The sequence below is a fragment of the Salvelinus fontinalis genome, chromosome 24 (genome assembly GCF_029448725.1).
Source record: "Salvelinus fontinalis isolate EN_2023a chromosome 24, ASM2944872v1, whole genome shotgun sequence".
NCBI lineage: Eukaryota > Metazoa > Chordata > Actinopteri > Salmoniformes > Salmonidae > Salvelinus > Salvelinus fontinalis.
Window position 1 is genome coordinate 38,170,426 of NC_074688.1, and position 22,181 is coordinate 38,192,606.

The 22,181-nt window shown below is 46.7% G+C and overlaps 1 protein-coding gene across 3 annotated transcripts in view; it reads right to left on the minus strand.

Annotated features, from left to right (window-relative positions):
* LOC129822403 (syntaxin-1A-like) overlaps positions 1-22,181 on the minus strand; it is a 233,677-nt gene that overhangs the window by 142,581 nt on the left and 68,915 nt on the right. For all 3 annotated transcript variants that reach the window (XM_055880660.1, XM_055880661.1, XM_055880663.1), the window contains exon 2: positions 14,148-14,222. In XM_055880660.1, coding sequence (XP_055736635.1) covers positions 14,148-14,222 — 75 coding nt within the window. The remainder of the gene's footprint in view (positions 1-14,147; positions 14,223-22,181) is intronic.

Sequence of the window (22,181 nt, forward strand, 5' to 3'; positions counted from 1 at the left end):
AGGGGGAGACTCGTCGAGGCCTGGTGACAGACGGAGTATGATGGCTCTATCTGCTGGACATGCAAGGTCTCGACGGGCTCTCCGGCCAGGACTAATTGGGGCTGATTGGTGAGTAATCAAGGGCTGATTGCTCACCAGCTGTACAAGTCCCATAAAACTGCCAGAAGGGCAGCACACAGGGAAGAGGCTGGGGGAGGAAAGGACTCTCGTATAGTTGGGGACGGTACCAGAGGTAACAGGAGAGAGTTCCATTTTTGATCCAAACAGGATACAGCAAGACCCGAAGCCCAGAAGACGGTGTCCCGGAGTCTCTTGGCGGAGACCTATTTCCTTTTGGACAATTATTTTAATAAACACCTTTGAAACTGAGCTAATCCTACTCTGTCCGTGTCTGATCTGTGTAAACGTTTTGACCCAACCCCCTGGTCTGCCACAAAACGTACCATTAAAAAGTAACATGATGATTTAGTGTCTATATAGCTGTAGCATGATATTTGCATTGCTACTAAGTAAACCTCCAATTGGTCCCCACTATTCCACCCGCTAAAACCCCTTCTCATCCCGAGTTGGGTTGTCATCCCAATGACCGGCAGACCACCCCCGGATCCCATGGCCCCGGAGAGACCGGGACCCATCCTTTGAAAAGAGCACACAGTGCCACCCACAGAACAGAAGCAGACCACCCCCGACCCCCCCGGATCCCATGGCCCCGGAGAGACCGGGACACATCCTTGGAAAAGAGCACACAGTGCCACCCACAGAACAGAAGCAGACCACCCCCGACCCCCCCGGATCCCATGGCCCCGGAGAGACCGGGACCCATCCTTGGAAAAGAGCACACAGTACCACCCACAGAACAGAAGCAGATCAACCGCCAAATGCATTTCCATCGCCCTCACCTCCATTTGTATTATATATAGCTATTAACAATTTTAAATTCCTGTTTATCTTATTTTCCATAATTAGCTCTTAATATTTTCAGTAATTGAGACAGTTTATGCAAAGGATTTTTACATCTCATCAGTCTCGACATTACCAAAATTACATTATGGTAAGCAATTATTTTTTAGCAAACAATTATTGTGATTTATCCTACATTGTCCTAATATCTTTTACTCCATCGCAACAGTTGTGGGACACACACACACACACACACAGGTTTGATTCTTCCCCTGAAACACGTGGTCCCCCGTTGTGACCGTATTATCATTATTATTTCGTAACCTTTATTAAACTAGGCAAGTCAGTTAAGAACAAATTCTTATTTTCAATGAAGGCCTAGGAACAGTGCCTGCCTTGTTCGGGTGCAGAACGATAGATTTTGTCAGCTCGGGGATTCGATCTTGCAACCTTTCAGTTACTAGTCCAACGCTCTAACCACTAGGCTACCCTGCCGCCCCATATTCCCAAGCATCTCTGTGCAGTCAGACCTTTGATTATTTTGTGCCACAAGGGCCACAATAGTTTGCCCCCTCTCTGAATGTCTGAGTGTGAAGCCCTCCCCATGGGTTACTGCAGCCAGTGTTGCCAGCACTGCCACTGCCTGGGTTGGGGGACCCCACCGGAATCCCCACCGGCTAGGTACAAGGTCTTCAAGGTTCCCATTAGCAGTGTTGAGAATTTCCTTGTATATTATGCTCTTCCATCAGGGGGCTCTGGCTTTGCAGGACCAACCCTGCCAGACAGGCTCGGAATCTTGAGGGAGCTGTACTGCTCTAGAAGGTCTCTGACCGCATTTTGGCTGCACACAGGCCACTTACAGCAGGCCCATAAAATAGATAGGGACTTCTCATTAGTACCAGGGTCGTTCAGATGGGTGTCTAGGGTATATAGTTGTGGACAGTTCCATCAATATAGGACTAGGGTTGCACATTTTGGGGAATATTCAGAGGTGGAAACCTTCCATGGGAATTAACGGGAATATATGGGAATTAACTCGAATATAATGGGAATTAACAGAAATATATGCAAATGAATATTAATACCATTTAAATGTAGATGTTTTTTGCATTGGATATATTTACCATATCATATGGAGACAGAAACATAAACCTTTTGCCTTATCAAAAGTAGACATAATTGCAAATTATTAAATCCTTCCAATAGAAATAAAAAAAACTACTTCGTTACGAATTAAACTTTAATTCAATGAGTTGACTCTTCACATGGGATGATGTCACTGAACAACAAAATAAAAGGAATATTGAATGATCCATCACATCTCCCAAAAACGTTTTCAACATACATCTGCAAAATCATAGTCTAGAAACTAACGCCTTGGTTGTCTTCCTCTTAGGCTTCCATGTCTTCTCCCTGGACCTCCTCAATGTCCACCTCTTGAACATCAGACTCTGAGGCCTCATCTTCACTGTCACTTTCCAACCTTGTTGAAGATGGCTCGTCGTCAGGCTCGAAAAGCCTCAAATTTGCCCGGATGGCCACCAATTTTTCAACCCTTGTATTGGTCAGCCTGTTGCGTGCTTTGGTCTATGTGTTCCCAAACAAGGACCAGTTGCGCTCTGAGGCGGCTGATGTTGGTGGGATTTGGAGGATGATGGAGGCAACAGGGGAAAGAGCCTCAGATCCACAAAGTCCCTTCCATCAGGTGGCTGATGAGATATGTTGGCACGACTGCCATATTGCATCTCCATGCCAAAGCCCTTGCTTAGAAGTGTACTTCGCCAGACTGCCAAGAACCTTACCCTCATCCAGGCCAAGGTGGCGAGACAAGGTAGCCTTGTTGATCTCTGCACGAGACAGGATGTTCTTGCCAGCATACTTGGGGTCCAACATGTACGCTGCGTCATGTATGGGCTTCAGGCAGAAGTCTTCATGCTTTTTAATGTATTTCAGAACTGCAGTTTCCTCTGCTTGGAGCAACAGTGAAGAGGGCAGGGCAGTACGGATTTCTTCTCTTACATCTGCAAACAAAGTCTGAACATCCGACAGGATGGCATAGTCTCCCTCAATCCGTGCAATGGCTACTGCTATAGGTTTCAGGATTTTCAGGCTGCTTACCACTCTCTCCCAAAATGCATCATCCAGGAGGATTCTCTTGATGGGGCTGTCCATATCGGCCGACTGTGATATGGCCATTTCTTGGAGAGACTCCTTCCCCTCTGGGAGACTGTCAAATGTGATGACAACACCACCCCAACGGGTGTTGCTGGGCAGCTTCAATGTGTATTCTTCTCACTATGCTTGGTGAGGTAGATTGCTGCTATAATGTGATGACCCTTCACATACCTAACCATTTCCTTGGCTCTCTTGTAGTGTATCCATTGGTTTCAGTGCCATGATGTTCTTGTGGAGCAGATTCAATGCATGAGCAGCACAGCCAATGGGTGTGATGTGAGGTTAGGACTCCTCCACTTTAGACCAAGCAGCTTTCATGTTCACAACATTGTCTGTCACCAGTGCAAATACCTTCTGTGGTCCAAGGTCATTGATGACTGTGTTCAGCTCATCTGCAATGTAGAGACCAATGTGTCTGTTGTCCCTTGTCTGTGCTCTTGTAGAATACTGTTTGAGGGGTGGAGATGTAGTTAATTATTCCTTGCCCCCGAACATTCGACCACCCATCAGAGATGATTGCAATACAGTCTGCATTCTCTATGATTTGCTTGACCTTCACTTGAACTCTGTTGAACTCTGCATCCAGCAAATGAGTAGATAAAGCATGTCTGGTTGGAGGGGTGTATGCTGGGCGAAGAACATTCAGAAATCTCTTCCAATACACATTGCCTGTGAGCATCAGAGGTGAACCAGTTGCATACACAGCTCGAGCAAGACATTCATCAGCATTTCTCTGACTTACAATCCTCCATTGAGTCAAAAAAACTTATGATTCAAGGAGGACCGTGAGCTGTTGCTATCGGTAAGGTGTCTGATTCATCATTTTCACCTCGAATAGAAGTAGAGGGACTTTTGCCAGAGGTTGCTTGTTGTGAGTGCTGAGGGAACTTTATGCACTTGGCCAGATGATTCTGTATCTTTGTTGCATTCTTTGCAGGATTTGGCACAGTATTTGCAAATGTACACAGCTTTTCCTTCTACATTAGCTGCAGTGAAATGTCTCTACACATCAGATAGTGCCCATTTCCTGTTAAGATTAGGAAAAAATTAGTAAAAAAAATAAATACAATTCCATGTACAAATAAATAATTAAGCAGTTAGATTAAACAACTCCTTTGTAAGATAAATGTTTTAAAATTAAACATGTATGGAAACAGGTGAATTAACACTCCTCAGTTTGGAGGCTCAAGCAAGCTAAAACCCACATGGTAGAAAAAACTAACTAGCAGAAATTGTTAACAAGTTAGAAATGATTTAAACACACTTTGTTGTAGGCTACTATTTACTAGTTAACAAAAAAAACATGTGTCATATGAAATATATTTACCACACCCAGTATTGTAATCAAAACTGACCAGAAAGCATGTTGACTCAGACAGTGTAGTCGTGTGGGCTGAATAGCATCTCATTAGTGAGCAAGATCTTGAGAATCAGCTGTACATGTGATGGAAGAATGCATTGTGCATGCAGAGGGTTGAAATGCCATTGAATTGGGGATAGTTTAGTCAAAATATGCCACAAGACCTAGAATTGCCTTATGTGCATACCACAAAAAAAGGTTCACTGTTATAAACTAACTTGTTTGATGAACTTAAGCAAAATTCCCCAAATTCCCGGGCTCAACTTCCCATGAAAAATTTCCGGAAAAAATTGATGTATAATTTATTTTAAAATGCAGTTCCATCATGATAGGACAATAAATCAATAAGATGTATAATTCTTTATAAAATGTATAACCCTCATCTGCACAACATTGAAAGCTCTCTCACAACCCCTGCTCACAGACATACATTGGTTCTGGGATATGCAACCGTTTCCTTTCTCACTCACTTAACGCCACACTTTCCCAAACACCAAAAAACACACCATCCATCTCAACACATCCACACATACCCACATACTGAGCCTTCTGTCTGCTGTGTTTTTATCTCCGCCATGTTGAATTAGGGCTTTTGTGTTCCAATTAGTTATATTTCAAGATAATAATATATAGAGAGCTTTTCTATCTTATTACAATCCATACAATGGCTAGTATTGTGTTTCATTATTTAATCCCCACCATGGCTAGTATTGTGTTTCATTATTTGCCTCCTCTATGAGAACTTTGTAATATTTAGAATAGCCATGGAGTCGTCTCTCTGTCCCTGAACAAATAGTTATCAACATACAGTTTATCAACTACGAGAGCTACGCGTTTCCCTTTCAATCTATTTTCCTTGAAGATTGGATACAGAACTTTGTAATATTTAGAATAGCCATGGAGTAGTCTTTGTGTCTCTGAACATTTGGGTGTCAATATAGTTTGACTACGAGAGCTACGCGTTTCCCTTTCAATCTATTTTCCTTGAAGATTGGATACAGAACTTTGCGGCGTTCTGTAATTTCCTTGAGGGAACTGATCATTCATGCCTATTTTCATGCCCGCAGGTCTTTTACCCAGGCTTTTAACCATTATTTTATCTTTAAAGAAGACAACGATTGGGCGTTCATACCTCTGCCCTCTCTGTCCGTGTACACGATCGAGTTGGATTTTGTGGATAGCTTGGTGTGGGATCTGAAGCGCTGTAAGGAGGAACTCTCTAACTCCAGATTCAGGAACTTCTCCTTCTTTCTCCTGGATACCAGTAAGTACCAGATTCAGGAACTTCTCTTTCTTTCTCCTGCATACCAGTAAGTACCAGATTCAGGAACTTCTCCTTCTTTCTCCTGCATACGAGTAAGTAGCAGATTCAGGAACTTCTCCTTCTTTCTCCTGGATACCAGTAAGTACCAGATTCAGGAACTTCTCCTTCTTTCTCCTGGATACCAGTAAGTACCAGATTCCATCTCATGGATCTAGTTTGTATGTCCAGTAAGGCTTCTCTCAGAATGATGTTCTCCTTTTTAAGTTCGTTAACTTCGGTTTAAATCTTATTGACTGTCCCTTTATGCTTGTGTCTTTCTCCAATGTCGCAGCTTTTTCGTCACTCATCTCATTCAACTCTATTATATCCTCACTGACTAGTTCAAGTAGGGCCAGTTTGTCATTTATTGATTTTAACAGATGGGTTTTGACCTTTACCATTCCCGCTGGTGAAAATATTAAATCGCCTGTGTCTGGAGAAGAGTCACGTTGTCATGTTGAGATTGGTTCCCCTGTCTTACTCTCCGTCATGTTGAGACTGGTTCCCGTCTTACTCTCCGTCATGTTGAGATTGGTTCTCCTGTCTTACTCTCCGTCATGTTGAGACTGGTTCCCCTGTCTTACTCTCCGTCATGTTGAGACTGGTTCCCGTCTTACTCTCCGTCATGTTGAGATTGGTTCTCCTGTCTTACTCTCCGTCATGTTGAGACTGGTTCCCCTGTCTTACTCTCCGTCATGTTGAGACTGGTTCCCGTCTTACTCTCCGTCATGTTGAGATTGGTTCTCCTGTCTTACTCTCCGTCATGTTGAGACTGGTTCCCCTGTCTTACTCTCCGTCATGTTGAGACTGGTTCCCGTCTTACTCTCCGTCATGTTGAGATTGGTTCTCCTGTCTTACTCTCCGTCATGTTGAGACTGGTTCCCCTGTCTTACTCTCCGTCATGTTGAGACTGGTTCCCCTGTCTTACTCTCTGTCATGTTGAGACTGGTTCCCCTGTCTTACTCTCCGTCATGTTTGGCTGTTACTTGTTTTTGTAATATTTGTCGATACATTTCTCTAGTCTTATGATTTGTGTTGTTATCCAGATTGAAGGTTATTACCCACCAGATTGTGAAATGCTAATATTTAGTCTGACTTACCGATGTTGAATATTACGTTTTATCTTGAGGTGATCCACACTGCTGTGTTCAGTCCGCAATCTTGGAGGTTCTTGCAGGAGGCAACTTCTTGGTCCGCAGATTCTTCAGATTCAAAACGTTTCTTAAACGGAAGCGAACGGAACGAAACTGGGAGGGACCTACCTGAATTTGTTCAACAGAAACTCTCGTTTTAGTTGCAAAATTGAACGTTTTGCAACTGTTTTGGACTAATGATTCCACCCTAGATCAGCTAGATGCAGGAAAGAGTGAGCAGGGCGGTATTGAACGTTTTGCAACTGTTTTGGACTAATGATTCCACCCGAGATCAGCTAGATGCAGGAAAGAGTGAGCAGGGCGGTATTGAACGTTTTGCAACTGTTTTGGACTAATGATTCCACCCGAGATCAGCTAGATGCAGGAAAGAGTGAGCAGGGCGGTATTGAACGTTTTGCAACTGTTTTGGACTAATGATTCCACCCGAGATCAGCTAGATGCAGGAAAGAGTGAGCAGGGCGGTATTGAACGTTTTGCAACTGTTTTGGACTAATGATTCCACCCGAGATCAGCTAGATGCAGGAAAGAGTGAGCAGGGCGGTATTGAACGTTTTGCAACTGTTTTGGACTAATGATTCCACCCGAGATCAGCTAGATGCAGGAAAGAGTGAGCAGGGCGGTATTGAACGTTTTGCAACTGTTTTGGACTAATGATTCCACCCGAGATCAGCTAGATGCAGGAAAGAGTGAGCAGGGCGGTATTGAACGTGTCACTGTCTGATTCCTCCACTTTGTCTCTTGACCTGTTGTAACAACCTCATGATGTGTATAGGGAACATTCTAGTATCATGTAGTAGCCTAAACATATCAATGTTGTGGCCTAAACCTATCAATGTTACATTAAGCTGGGTGAATGGAATATGAATGACAAGTCATCCAATATACTGTAATAGAAATAAGGCCAAATACTTGTCCTTCCTAATCTTAAAAGGCATCGACCGCCACTGGTATGTGTGTGTGTGTGTGTGTCTTTCTCCCAGCATGCCTCTCTCTGTGGAGATCTAAACTGGTGCAACAGTCAAATGGGCCCCCTGAGAAGAGCCCTCGACAACCTCACTAAAGGTTCCTTCTTCAAGCGTACGGAAAAACCCTCACAAACGCATGGACAAACACACAACCCTATAGAAAATGTACAACGTGGACTTGTAAAGGCCCTTTGGAGCACTAACCTCCCATATGTACAATTCAAATGGAAAAACGGTGTTCATTTTCAAAGCTAGGCCTGGGGGATAATGTTTTGTGTGGGGATCAATAAAAGTCCATTTGAAATGAAATACTTAACGATCCACTCCACACGAGGAACAACATCTATGAGCGTAATATATCAAATCTAAGCACACTGGAGGGGAGATAGAGCATATGATTGATTACGGCGCACTTAAAAAGCCTATTGAATTCATACGCAGAGGAAATACCAACAGGAGAGCAGCAGTCATATCCGTGCAGACGAGACTGGAGCAGTCGTATCCGTACAGACGAGACTGGAGCAGTCGTATCCGTGCAGACGAGACTGGAGCAGACGTATCCGTGCAGACGAGACTGGAGCAGTCGTATCCGTGCAGACGAGACTGGAGCAGTCGTATCCGTGCAGACGAGACTGGAGCAGTCGTATCCGTGCAGACGAGACTGGAGCAGTCGTATCCGTGCAGACGAGACTGGAGCAGTCGTATCCGTACAGATGAAACTGGAGCAGTCGTATCCGTACAGACGAGACTGGAGCAGTCGTATCCATGCAGACGAGACTGGAGCAGTCGTATCCGTACAGACGAGACTGGAGCAGTCGTATCCATGCAGACGAGACTGGAGCAGTCGTATCCGTGCAGACGAGACTGGAGCAGTCGTATCCGTACAGACGAGACTGGAGCAGTCGTATCCGTGCAGACGAGACTGGAGCAGTCGTATCCGTGCAGACGAGACTGGAGCAGTCGTATCCGTACAGACGAGACTGGAGCAGTCGTATCCGTACAGACGGGACTGGAGCAGTCGTATCCGTACAGACGGGACTGGAGCAGTCATATCCGTGCAGACGAGACTGGAGCAGTCGTATCCGTGCAGACGAGACTGGAGCAGTCGTATCCGTGCAGACGAGACTGGAGCAGTCGTATCCGTACAGACGAGACTGGAGCAGTCGTATCCGTGCAGACGAGACTGGAGCAGTCGTATCCGTGCAGACGAGACTGGAGCAGTCGTATCCGTGCAGATGAGACTGGAGCAGTCGTATCCGTGCAGACGAGACTGGAGCAGTCGTATCCGTGCAGACGAGACTGGAGCAGTCGTATCCGTACAGATGAGACTGGAGCAGTCGTATCCGTACAGATGAGACTGGAGCAGTCGTATCCCTGCAGACGAGACTGGAGCAGTCGTATCCGTGCAGACGAGACTGGAGCAGTCGTATCCGTGCAGACGAGACTGGAGCAGTCGTATCCGTGCAGACGAGACTGAAGCAGTCGTATCCGTGCAGACGAGACTGGAGCAGTCGTATCCGTGCAGACGAGACTGGAGCAGTCGTATCCGTGCAGACGAGACTGGAGCAGTCATCTTATCTCTATTCAGACGAGACTGGAGCAGTCGTATCCGTGCAGACGAGACTGGAGCAGTCGTATCCGTACAGACGAGACTGCAGCAGTCGTATCCGTACAGACGAGACTGGAGCAGTCGTATCCGTGCAGACGAGACTGGAGCAGTCGTATCCGTCCAGAAGAGACTGGAGCAGTCGTATCCGTACAGACGAGACTGGAGCAGTCGTATCCGTACAGACGAGACTGGAGCAGTCGTATCCGTACAGATGAGACTGGAGCAGTCGTATCCCTGCAGACGAGACTGGAGCAGTCGTATCCGTGCAGACGAGACTGGAGCAGTCGTATCCGTGCAGACGAGACTGGAGCAGTCGTATCCGTGCAGACGAGACTGAAGCAGTCGTATCCGTGCAGACGAGACTGGAGCAGTCGTATCCGTGCAGACGAGACTGGAGCAGTCGTATCCGTGCAGACGAGACTGGAGCAGTCATCTTATCTCTATTCAGACGAGACTGGAGCAGTCGTATCCGTGCAGACGAGACTGGAGCAGTCGTATCCGTACAGACGAGACTGCAGCAGTCGTATCCGTACAGACGAGACTGGAGCAGTCGTATCCGTGCAGACGAGACTGGAGCAGTCGTATCCGTACAGACGAGGCTGGAGCAGTCGTATCCGTACAGATGAGACTGGAGCAGTCGTATCCGTCCAGAAGAGACTGGAGCAGTCGTATCCGTGCAGATGAGACTGGAGCAGTCGTATCCGTGCAGATGAGACTGGAGCAGTCGTATCCGTGCAGATGAGACTGGAGCAGTCGTATCCGTGCAGATGAGACTGGAGCAGTCGTATCCGTGCAGACGAGACTGGAGCAGTCGTATCCGTACAGACGAGACTGGAGCAGTCGTATCCGTACAGACGAGACTGGAGCAGTCGTATCCGTACAGACGAGACTGGAGCAGTCGTATCCGTACAGACGAGACTGGAGCAGTCGCATCCGTGCAGACGAGACTGGAGCAGTCGTATCCGTACAGACGAGACTGGAGCAGTCGTATCCGTACAGACGAGACTGGAGCAGTCGTATCCGTGCAGACGAGACTGGAGCAGTCGTATCCGTGCAGACGAGACTGGAGCAGTCGTATCCGTGCAGACGAGACTGGAGCAGTCGTATCCGTGCAGACGAGACTGGAGCAGTCGTATCCGTACAGACGAGACTGGAGCAGTCGTATCCATGCAGACGAGACTGGAGCAGTCGTATCCGTGCAGACGAGACTGGAGCAGTCGTATCCGTACAGACGAGACTGGAGCAGTCGTATCCGTGCAGACGAGACTGGAGCAGTCGTATCCGTGCAGACGAGACTGGAGCAGTCGTATCCGTACAGACGAGACTGGAGCAGTCGTATCCGTACAGACGGGACTGGAGCAGTCGTATCCGTACAGACGAGACTGGAGCAGTCGTATCCGTACAGATGAGACTGGAGCAGTCGTATCCGTACAGACGACGAGACTGGAGCAGTCGTATCCGTCCAGAAGAGACTGGAGCAGTCGTATCCGTACAGACGAGACTGGAGCAGTCGTATCCGTACAGACGAGACTGGAGCAGTCGTATCCGTACAGACGAGACTGGAGCAGTCGTATCCCTGCAGACGAGACTGGAGCAGTCGTATCCGTGCAGACGAGACTGGAGCAGTCGTATCCGTGCAGACGAGACTGGAGCAGTCGTATCCGTACAGACGAGACTGGAGCAGTCGTATCCGTGCAGACGAGACTGGAGCAGTCGTATCCGTGCAGACGAGACTGGAGCAGTCGTATCCGTACAGACGAGACTGGAGCAGTCGTATCCGTACAGACGGGACTGGAGCAGTCGTATCCGTACAGACGAGACTGGAGCAGTCGTATCCGTACAGATGAGACTGGAGCAGTCGTATCCGTACAGACGACGAGACTGGAGCAGTCGTATCCGTCCAGAAGAGACTGGAGCAGTCGTATCCGTACAGACGAGACTGGAGCAGTCGTATCCGTACAGACGAGACTGGAGCAGTCGTATCCGTACAGATGAGACTGGAGCAGTCGTATCCCTGCAGACGAGACTGGAGCAGTCGTATCCGTGCAGACGAGACTGGAGCAGTCGTATCCGTGCAGACGAGACTGGAGCAGTCGTATCCGTGCAGACGAGACTGAAGCAGTCGTATCCGTGCAGACGAGACTGGAGCAGTCGTATCCGTGCAGACGAGACTGGAGCAGTCGTATCCGTGCAGACGAGACTGGAGCAGTCATCTTATCTCTATTCAGACGAGACTGGAGCAGTCGTATCCGTGCAGACGAGACTGGAGCAGTCGTATCCGTACAGACGAGACTGCAGCAGTCGTATCCGTACAGACGAGACTGGAGCAGTCGTATCCGTGCAGACGAGACTGGAGCAGTCGTATCCGTCCAGAAGAGACTGGAGCAGTCGTATCCGTACAGACGAGACTGGAGCAGTCGTATCCGTACAGACGAGACTGGAGCAGTCGTATCCGTACAGATGAGACTGGAGCAGTCGTATCCCTGCAGACGAGACTGGAGCAGTCGTATCCGTGCAGACGAGACTGGAGCAGTCGTATCCGTGCAGACGAGACTGGAGCAGTCGTATCCGTGCAGACGAGACTGAAGCAGTCGTATCCGTGCAGACGAGACTGGAGCAGTCGTATCCGTGCAGACGAGACTGGAGCAGTCGTATCCGTGCAGACGAGACTGGAGCAGTCATCTTATCTCTATTCAGACGAGACTGGAGCAGTCGTATCCGTGCAGACGAGACTGGAGCAGTCGTATCCGTACAGACGAGACTGCAGCAGTCGTATCCGTACAGACGAGACTGGAGCAGTCGTATCCGTGCAGACGAGACTGGAGCAGTCGTATCCGTACAGACGAGGCTGGAGCAGTCGTATCCGTACAGATGAGACTGGAGCAGTCGTATCCGTCCAGAAGAGACTGGAGCAGTCGTATCCGTGCAGATGAGACTGGAGCAGTCGTATCCGTGCAGATGAGACTGGAGCAGTCGTATCCGTGCAGATGAGACTGGAGCAGTCGTATCCGTGCAGATGAGACTGGAGCAGTCGTATCCGTGCAGACGAGACTGGAGCAGTCGTATCCGTACAGACGAGACTGGAGCAGTCGTATCCGTACAGACGAGACTGGAGCAGTCGTATCCGTGCAGACGAGACTGGAGCAGTCGTATCCGTACAGACGAGACTGGAGCAGTCGCATCCGTGCAGACGAGACTGGAGCAGTCGTATCCGTACAGACGAGACTGGAGCAGTCGTATCCGTACAGACGAGACTGGAGCAGTCGTATCCGTGCAGACGAGACTGGAGCAGTCGTATCCGTGCAGACGAGACTGGAGCAGTCGTATCCGTGCAGACGAGACTGGAGCAGTCGTATCCGTGCAGACGAGACTGGAGCAGTCGTATCCGTGCAGACGAGACTGGAGCAGTCGTATCCGTGCAGACGAGACTGGAGCAGTCATCTTATCTCTATTCAGACGAGACTGGAGCAGTCGTATCCGTGCAGACGAGACTGGAGCAGTCGTATCCGTACAGATGAGACTGCAGCAGTCGTATCCGTACAGACGAGACTGGAGCAGTCGTATCCGTGCAGACGAGACTGGAGCAGTCGTATCCGTACAGACGAGACTGGAGCAGTCGTATCCGTGCAGACGAGACTGGAGCAGTCGTATCCGTACAGATGAGACTGGAGCAGTCGTATCCGTGCAGAAGAGACTGGAGCAGTCGTATCCGTGCAGATGAGACTGGAGCAGTCGTATCCGTGCAGATGAGACTGGAGCAGTCGTATCCGTGCAGATGAGACTGGAGCAGTCGTATCCGTGCAGATGAGACTGGAGCAGTCGTATCCGTGCAGATGAGACTGGAGCAGTCGTATCCGTGCAGATGAGACTGGAGCAGTCGTATCCGTACAGACGAGACTGGAGCAGTCGTATCCGTACAGACGAGACTGGAGCAGTCGTATCCGTGCAGACGAGACTGGAGCAGTCGTATCCGTGCAGACGAGACTGGAGCAGTCGTATCCGTGCAGACGAGACTGGAGCAGTCGTATCCGTACAGACGAGACTGGAGCAGTCGTATCCGTACAGACGAGACTGGAGCAGTCGTATCCGTACAGACGAGACTGGAGCAGTCGTATCCGTGCAGACGAGACTGGAGCAGTCGTATCCGTGCAGACGAGACTGGAGCAGTCGTATCCGTGCAGACGAGACTGGAGCAGTCGTATCCGTGCAGATGAGACTGGAGCAGTCATCTTATCTCTATGCAGACGAGACTGGAGCAGTCGTATCCGTACAGATGAGACTGGAGCAGTCGTATCCGTGCAGATGAGACTGGAGCAGTCGTATCCGTGCAGATGAGACTGGAGCAGTCGTATCCGTGCAGACGAGACTGGAGCAGTCGTATCCGTACAGACGAGACTGGAGCAGTCGTATCCGTACAGACGAGACTGGAGCAGTCGTATCCGTGCAGATGAGACTGGAGCAGTCGTATCCGTGCAGACGAGACTGGAGCAGTCGTATCCGTGCAGATGAGACTGGAGCAGTCGTATCTCTATGCAGATGAGACTGGAGCAGTCATCTTATCTCTATGCAGATGAGACTGCTTGTCAGGAGAACTGTTTTGAGCAATGAGTGGAAAGTTATTAATTAGAAGACAATGTAATGAGAGAGAATAAAAGAGAAGGAGGGAAAGGATGCATCTCACCTGCTCAAAGAATTCATCCATGAAGCCTTTGTCCACGCCCACGGCCACCTCCTCTTCCTCCTCAGTCTCCTTCCCCTGGTGACACACACACGGTCATTGGTACATATTACCGAATAGCATCAAACTCAGACAATATATCCAGAATGATAAACTGTGGGCCCCTATTGGTGATACCACCAGTATAGTCTGCTGGTGTCATCAGACTATACAGTCTGCTAGTGTCATCAGACTATACTTGTGCTAACATGAGCAGACTACACTGGTGATAACCCTAGCAGACTACACTGGTGATAACCCTAGCAGACTACACTGGTGATAACCCTAGCAGACTACACTGGTGATAACCCTAGCAGAATATACTGGTGATAACCCTAGCAGACTATACTGGTGATAACCCTAGCAGACTATACTGGTGATAACACAAGCAGACTATACTGGTGATAACACAAGCAGACTATACTGGTGATAACACAAGCAGACTATACTGGTGATAACACAAGCAGACTATACTGGTGATAACCCTAGCAGAATACACTGGTGATAACCCTAGCAGATTACACTGGTGATAACCCTAGCAGACTACACTGGTGATAACCCTAGCAGACTATACTGGTGATAACACAAGCAGACTATACTGGTGATAACACTAGCAGACTATACTGGTGATGACACTAGCAGACTGGTGATAACACTAGCAGACTGGTGATAACACTAGCAGACTGGTGATAACACTAGCAGACTGGTGATAACACTAGCAGACTGGTGTTAACACTAGCAGACTGGTGATAACACTAGCAGACTGGTGATAACACTAGCAGACTGGTGATAACACTAGCAGACTGGTGATAACACTAGCAGACTGGTGATAACACTAGCAGACTGGTGATAACACTAGCAGACTATACTGGTGATGACACTAGCAGACTATACTGGTGATAACACTAGCAGACTATACTGGTGATAACCCTAACAGACTATACTGGTGATAACACTAGCAGACTACACTGGTGATAACCCTAGCAGACGATACTGGTGATAACACTAGCAGACTATACTGGTGATAACACTAGCAGCCTGGTGATAACCCTAGCAGACTACACTGGTGATAACCCTAGCAGACTATACTGGTGATAACACTAGCAGACAATACTGGTGATGACACTAGCAGACTACACTGGTGATGACACTAGCAGACTACACTGGTGATGAAACTAGCAGACTATACTGGTGATGACACTAGCAGACTATACTGGTGATAACACTAGCAGACTGGTGATAACACTAGCAGACTGGTGATAACACTAGCAGACTGGTGATAACACTAGCAGACTGGCGATAACACTAGCAGACTACGCTGGTGATAACACTAGCAGACTGGTGATAACCCTAGCAGACTACACTGGTGATAACCCTAGCAGACTACACTGGTGATAACCCTAGTAGACTATACTGGTGATAACACTAGCAGACTACACTGGTGATAACCCTAGCAGACTATACTGGTGATAACCCTAGCAGACTACACTGGTGATAACCCTACCAGACTACACTGGTGATAACCCTAGTAGACTATACTGGTGATAACCCTAGCAGACTACACTGGTGATAACCCTAGTAGACTATACTGGTGATAACACTAGCAGACTATACTGGTGATAACACTAGCAGACTATACTGGTGATAACCCTAGCAGACTATACTGGTGATAACACTAGCAGACTATACTGGTGATAACACTAGTAGACTATACTGGTGATAACCCTAGCAGCCTGGTGATAACACTAGCAGACTATACTGGTGATAACCCTAGTAGACTATACTGGTGATAACACTAGCAGCCTGGTGATAACACTAGCAGACTATACTGGTGATAACCCTAGTAGACTATACTGGTGATAACACTAGCAGACTATACTGGTGATAACACTAGCAGACTATACTGGTGTTAACACTAGCAGACTATACTGGTGATAACACTAGCAGACTATACTGGTGATAACACTAGAAGACTACACTGGTGATAACACTAGCAGCCTGGTGATAACACTAGCAGCCTGGTGATAACACTAGCAGACTATACTGGTGATAGCCCTAGCAGACTGGTGATAACCCTAGCAGACTATACTGGTGATGACACTAGCAGACTATACTGGTGATAACATGATCAGACTATACTGGTGATAACATGATCAGACTATACTGGTGATAACCCTAACAGACTATACTGGTGATAACCCTAACAGACTATACTGGTGATAACCCTAGCAGACTATACTGGTGATAACCCTAGCAGACTATACTGGTGATAACCCTAGCAGACTATACTGGTGATAACCCTAGCAGACTGGTGATAACCCTAGCAGACTGGTGATAACCCTAGCAGACTGGTGATAACCCTAACAGACTTTACTGGTGATAACACTAGCAGACTATACTGGTGATAACCCTAACAGACTATACTGGTGATAACACTAGCAGACTGGTGATAACACTAGCAGACTGGTGATAACCCTAACAGACTATACTGGTGATAACACTAGCAGACTATACTGGTGATAACACTAGTAGACTATACTGGTGATAACACTAGCAGACTGGTGATAACACTAGCAGACTATACTGGTGATAACACTAGCAGACTGGCGATAACACTAGCAGACTGGCGATAACACTAGCAGACTACGCTGGTGATAACACTAGCAGACTACACTGGTGATAACCCTAGTAGACTATACTGGTGATAACCCTAGCAGACTATACTGGTGATAACACTAGCAGACTGGTGATAACCCTAGCAGACTACACTGGTGATAACCCTAGCAGACTACACTGGTGATAACCCTAGTAACTGGTGATAACACTAGCAGACTACACTGGTGATAACCCTAGCAGACTATACTGGTGATAACCCTAGCAGACCACACTGGTGATAACCCTAGCAGACTACACTGGTGATAACCCTAGCAGACTATACTGGTGATAACCCTAGCAGACTATACTGGTGATAACCCTAGTAGACTATACTGGTGATAAAACTAGCAGACTATACTGGTGATAACCCTAGCAGACTATACTGGTGATAACACTAGCAGACTATACTGGTGATAACACTAGCAGACTATACTGGTGATAACACTAGCAGCCTGGTGATAACACTAGCAGACTATACTGGTGATAACCCTAGTAGACTATACTGGTGATAACCCTAGCAGCCTGGTGATAACCCTAGCAGACTACACTGGTGATAACCCTAGTAGACTATACTGGTTATAACCCTAGTAGACTATACTGGTGATAACACTAGCAGACTATACTGGTGATAACACTAGCAGACTATACTGGTGATAACACTAGCAGCCTGGTGATAACACTAGCAGACTATACTGGTGATAACCCTAGTAGACTATACTGGTGATAACCCTAGTAGACTATACTGGTGATAACCCTAGTAGACTATACTGGTGATAACCCTAGCAGACTACACTGGTGATAACACTAGCAGACTATACTGGTGATGACACTAGCAGACTATACTGGTGATAACACTAGCAGACTATACTGGTGATAACCCTAACAGACTATACTGGTGATAACACTAGCAGACTACACTGGTGATAACCCTAGCAGACGATACTGGTGATAACACTAGCAGACTATACTGGTGATAACACTAGCAGCCTGGTGATAACCCTAGCAGACTACACTGGTGATAACCCTAGCAGACTATACTGGTGATAACACTAGCAGACAATACTGGTGATGACACTAGCAGACTACACTGGTGATGACACTAGCAGACTACACTGGTGATGAAACTAGCAGACTATACTGGTGATGACACTAGCAGACTATACTGGTGATAACACTAGCAGACTGGTGATAACACTAGCAGACTGGTGATAACACTAGCAGACTGGTGATAACACTAGCAGACTACGCTGGTGATAACACTAGCAGACTACACTGGTGATAACCCTAGTAGACTATACTGGTGATAACCCTAGCAGACTATACTGGTGATAACACTAGCAGACTGGTGATAACCCTAGCAGACTACACTGGTGATAACCCTAGCAGACTACACTGGTGATAACCCTAGTAACTGGTGATAACACTAGCAGACTACACTGGTGATAACCCTAGCAGACTATACTGGTGATAACCCTAGCAGACCACACTGGTGATAACCCTAGCAGACTACACTGGTGATAACCCTAGCAGACTATACTGGTGATAACCCTAGCAGACTATACTGGTGATAACCCTAGCAGACTATACTGGTGATAACACTAGCAGACTATACTGGTGATAACACTAGCAGACTATACTGGTGATAACACTAGCAGCCTGGTGATAACACTAGCAGACTATACTGGTGATAACCCTAGTAGACTATACTGGTGATAACCCTAGCAGCCTGGTGATAACCCTAGCAGACTACACTGGTGATAACCCTAGTAGACTATACTGGTTATAACCCTAGTAGACTATACTGGTGATAACACTAGCAGACTATACTGGTGATAACACTAGCAGACTATACTGGTGATAACACTAGCAGCCTGGTGATAACACTAGCAGACTATACTGGTGATAACCCTAGTAGACTATACTGGTGATAACCCTAGCAGACTACACTGGTGATAACCCTAGTAGACTATACTGGTGATAACACTAGCAGACTATACTGGTGATAACCCTAGCAGACTATACTGGTGATAACCCTAGCAGACTATACTGGTGATAACACTAGCAGACTATACTGGTGATAACACTAGCAGCCTGGTGATAACACTAGCAGACTGGTGATAACCCTAGCAGACTATACTGGTGATGACACTAGCAGACTATACTGGTGATAACATGATCAGACTATACTGGTGATAACCCTAACAGACTATACTGGTGATAACCCTAGCAGACTATACTGGTGATAACCCTAGTAGACTATACTGGTGATAACCCTAGCAGACTGGTGATAACCCTAACAGACTATACTGGTGATAACACTAGCAGACTATACAGGTGATAACCCTAACAGACTATACTGGTGATAACCCTAACAGACTATACTGGTGATAACACTAGCAGACTGGTGATAACACTAGCAGACTGGTGATAACCCTAACAGACTATACTGGTGATAACAGTAGCAGACTATACTGGTGATAACACTAGTAGACTATACTGGTGATAACACTAGCAGACTACACTGGTGATAACACTAGCAGACTACACTGGTGATAACCCTAGCAGACTACACTGGTGATAACCCTAGCAGACTATACTGGTGATAACCCTAGCAGACTGGTGATAACCCTAGCAGACTATACTGGTGATAACCCTAACAGACTATACTGGTGATAACCCTAGCAGACTATACTGGTGATAACCCTAGCAGACTATACTGGTGATAACCCTAGCAGACTATACTGGTGATAACCCTAGCAGACTATACTGGTGATAACCCTAGCAGACTGGTGATAACCCTAACAGACTATACTGGTGATAACACTAGCAGACTATACAGGTGATAACCCTAACAGACTATACTGGTGATAACACTAGCAGACTGGTGATAACCCTAACAGACTATACTGGTGATAACACTAGCAGACTATACTGGTGATAACACTAGTAGACTATACTGGTGATAACACTAGCAGACTACACTGGTGATAACCCTAGCAGACTACACTGGTGATAACCCTAGCAGACTATACTGGTGATAACCCTAGCAGACTGGTGATAACCCTAGCAGACTATACTGGTTATAACACTAGCAGACTATACTGGTGATAACCCTAGCAGACTGGTGATAACACTAGCAGACTGGTGATAACACTAGCAGACTATACTGGTGATAACCCTAGCAGACTACACTGGTGATAACCCTAGCAGACTACACTGGTGATAACCCTAGCAGACTATACTGGTGATAACCCTAGCAGACTGGTGATAACCCTAGCTGACTATACTGGTTATAACACTAGCAGACTATACTGGTGATAACCCTAGCAGACTGGTGATAACACTAGCAGACTATACTGGTGATAACACTAGCAGACTGGTGATAACACTAGCAGACTATACTGGTGATAACACTAGCAGACTGGTGATAACACTAGCAGACTGGTGATAACACTAGCAGACTGGTGATAACACTAGCAGACTGGTGATAACACTAGCAGACTGGTGATAACACTAGCAGACTATACTGGTGATAACCCTAGCAGACTATACTGGTGATAACCCTAGCAGACTATACTGGTGATAACACTAGCAGACTATACTGGTGATAACACTAGCAGACTATACTGGTGATAACCCTAGCACACTATACTGGTGATAACGCTAGCAGACTATACTGGTGATAACACTAGCAGACTATACTGGTTATAACACTAGCAGACTATACTGGTTATAACACTAGCAGACTATACTGGTGATAACACTAGCAGACTATACTGGTGATAACACTAGCAGACTATACTGGTGATAACACTAGCAGACTATACTGGTGATAACACTAGCAGACTGGTGATAACACTAGCAGCCTGGTGATAACACTAGCAGCCTGGTGATAACACTAGCAGACTGGTGATAACACTAGCAGACTATACTGGTGATAACCCTAGCAGACTATACTGGTGATAACACTAGCAGACTATACTGGTGATAACCCTAGCACACTATACTGGTGATAACACAAGCAGACTATACTGGTGATAACACTAGCAGACTACACTGGTGATAACCCTAGCAGACTATACTGGTGATAACCCTAGCAGACGGGTGATAACACTAGTAGACTATACTGGTGATAACACTAGCAGACTACACTGGTGATAACCTCTTCAGACTATACTGGTGATAACCCTAGCAGACTGGTGATAACACTAGCAGACTATACTGGTGATAACACTAGCAGACTATACTGGTGATAACACTAGCAGCCTGGTGATAACACTAGCAGACTATACTGGTGATAGCCCTAGCAGACTGGTGATAACCCTAGCAGACTATACTGGTGATGACACTAGCAGACTATACTGGTGATAACATGATCAGACTATACTGGTGATAACATGATCAGACTATACTGGTGATAACCCTAACAGACTATACTGGTGATAACCCTAACAGACTATACTGGTGATAACCCTAGCAGACTATACTGGTGATAACCCTAGCAGACTATACTGGTGATAACCCTAGCAGACTATACTGGTGATAACCCTAGCAGACTGGTGATAACCCTAGCAGACTGGTGATAACCCTAGCAGACTGGTGATAACCCTAACAGACTTTACTGGTGATAACACTAGCAGACTATACTGGTGATAACCCTAACAGACTATACTGGTGATAACACTAGCAGACTGGTGATAACACTAGCAGACTGGTGATAACCCTAACAGACTATACTGGTGATAACACTAGCAGACTATACTGGTGATAACACTAGTAGACTATACTGGTGATAACACTAGCAGACTGGTGATAACACTAGCAGACTATACTGGTGATAACACTAGCAGACTGGCGATAACACTAGCAGACTGGCGATAACACTAGCAGACTACGCTGGTGATAACACTAGCAGACTACACTGGTGATAACCCTAGTAGACTATACTGGTGATAACCCTAGCAGACTATACTGGTGATAAAACTAGCAGACTGGTGATAACCCTAGCAGACTACACTTGTGATAACCCTAGCAGACTACACTGGTGATAACACTAGCAGACTACACTGGTGATAACCCTAGCAGACTATACTGGTGATAACCCTAGCAGACCACACTGGTGATAACCCTAGCAGACCACACTGGTGATAACCCTAGCAGACTACACTGGTGATAACCCTAGCAGACTATACTGGTGATAACCCTAGCAGACTACACTGGTGATAACCCTAGTAGACTATACTGGTGATAACACTAGCAGACTATACTGGTGATAACCCTAGCAGACTATACTGGTGATAACACTAGCAGACTATACTGGTGATAACACTAGCAGACTATACT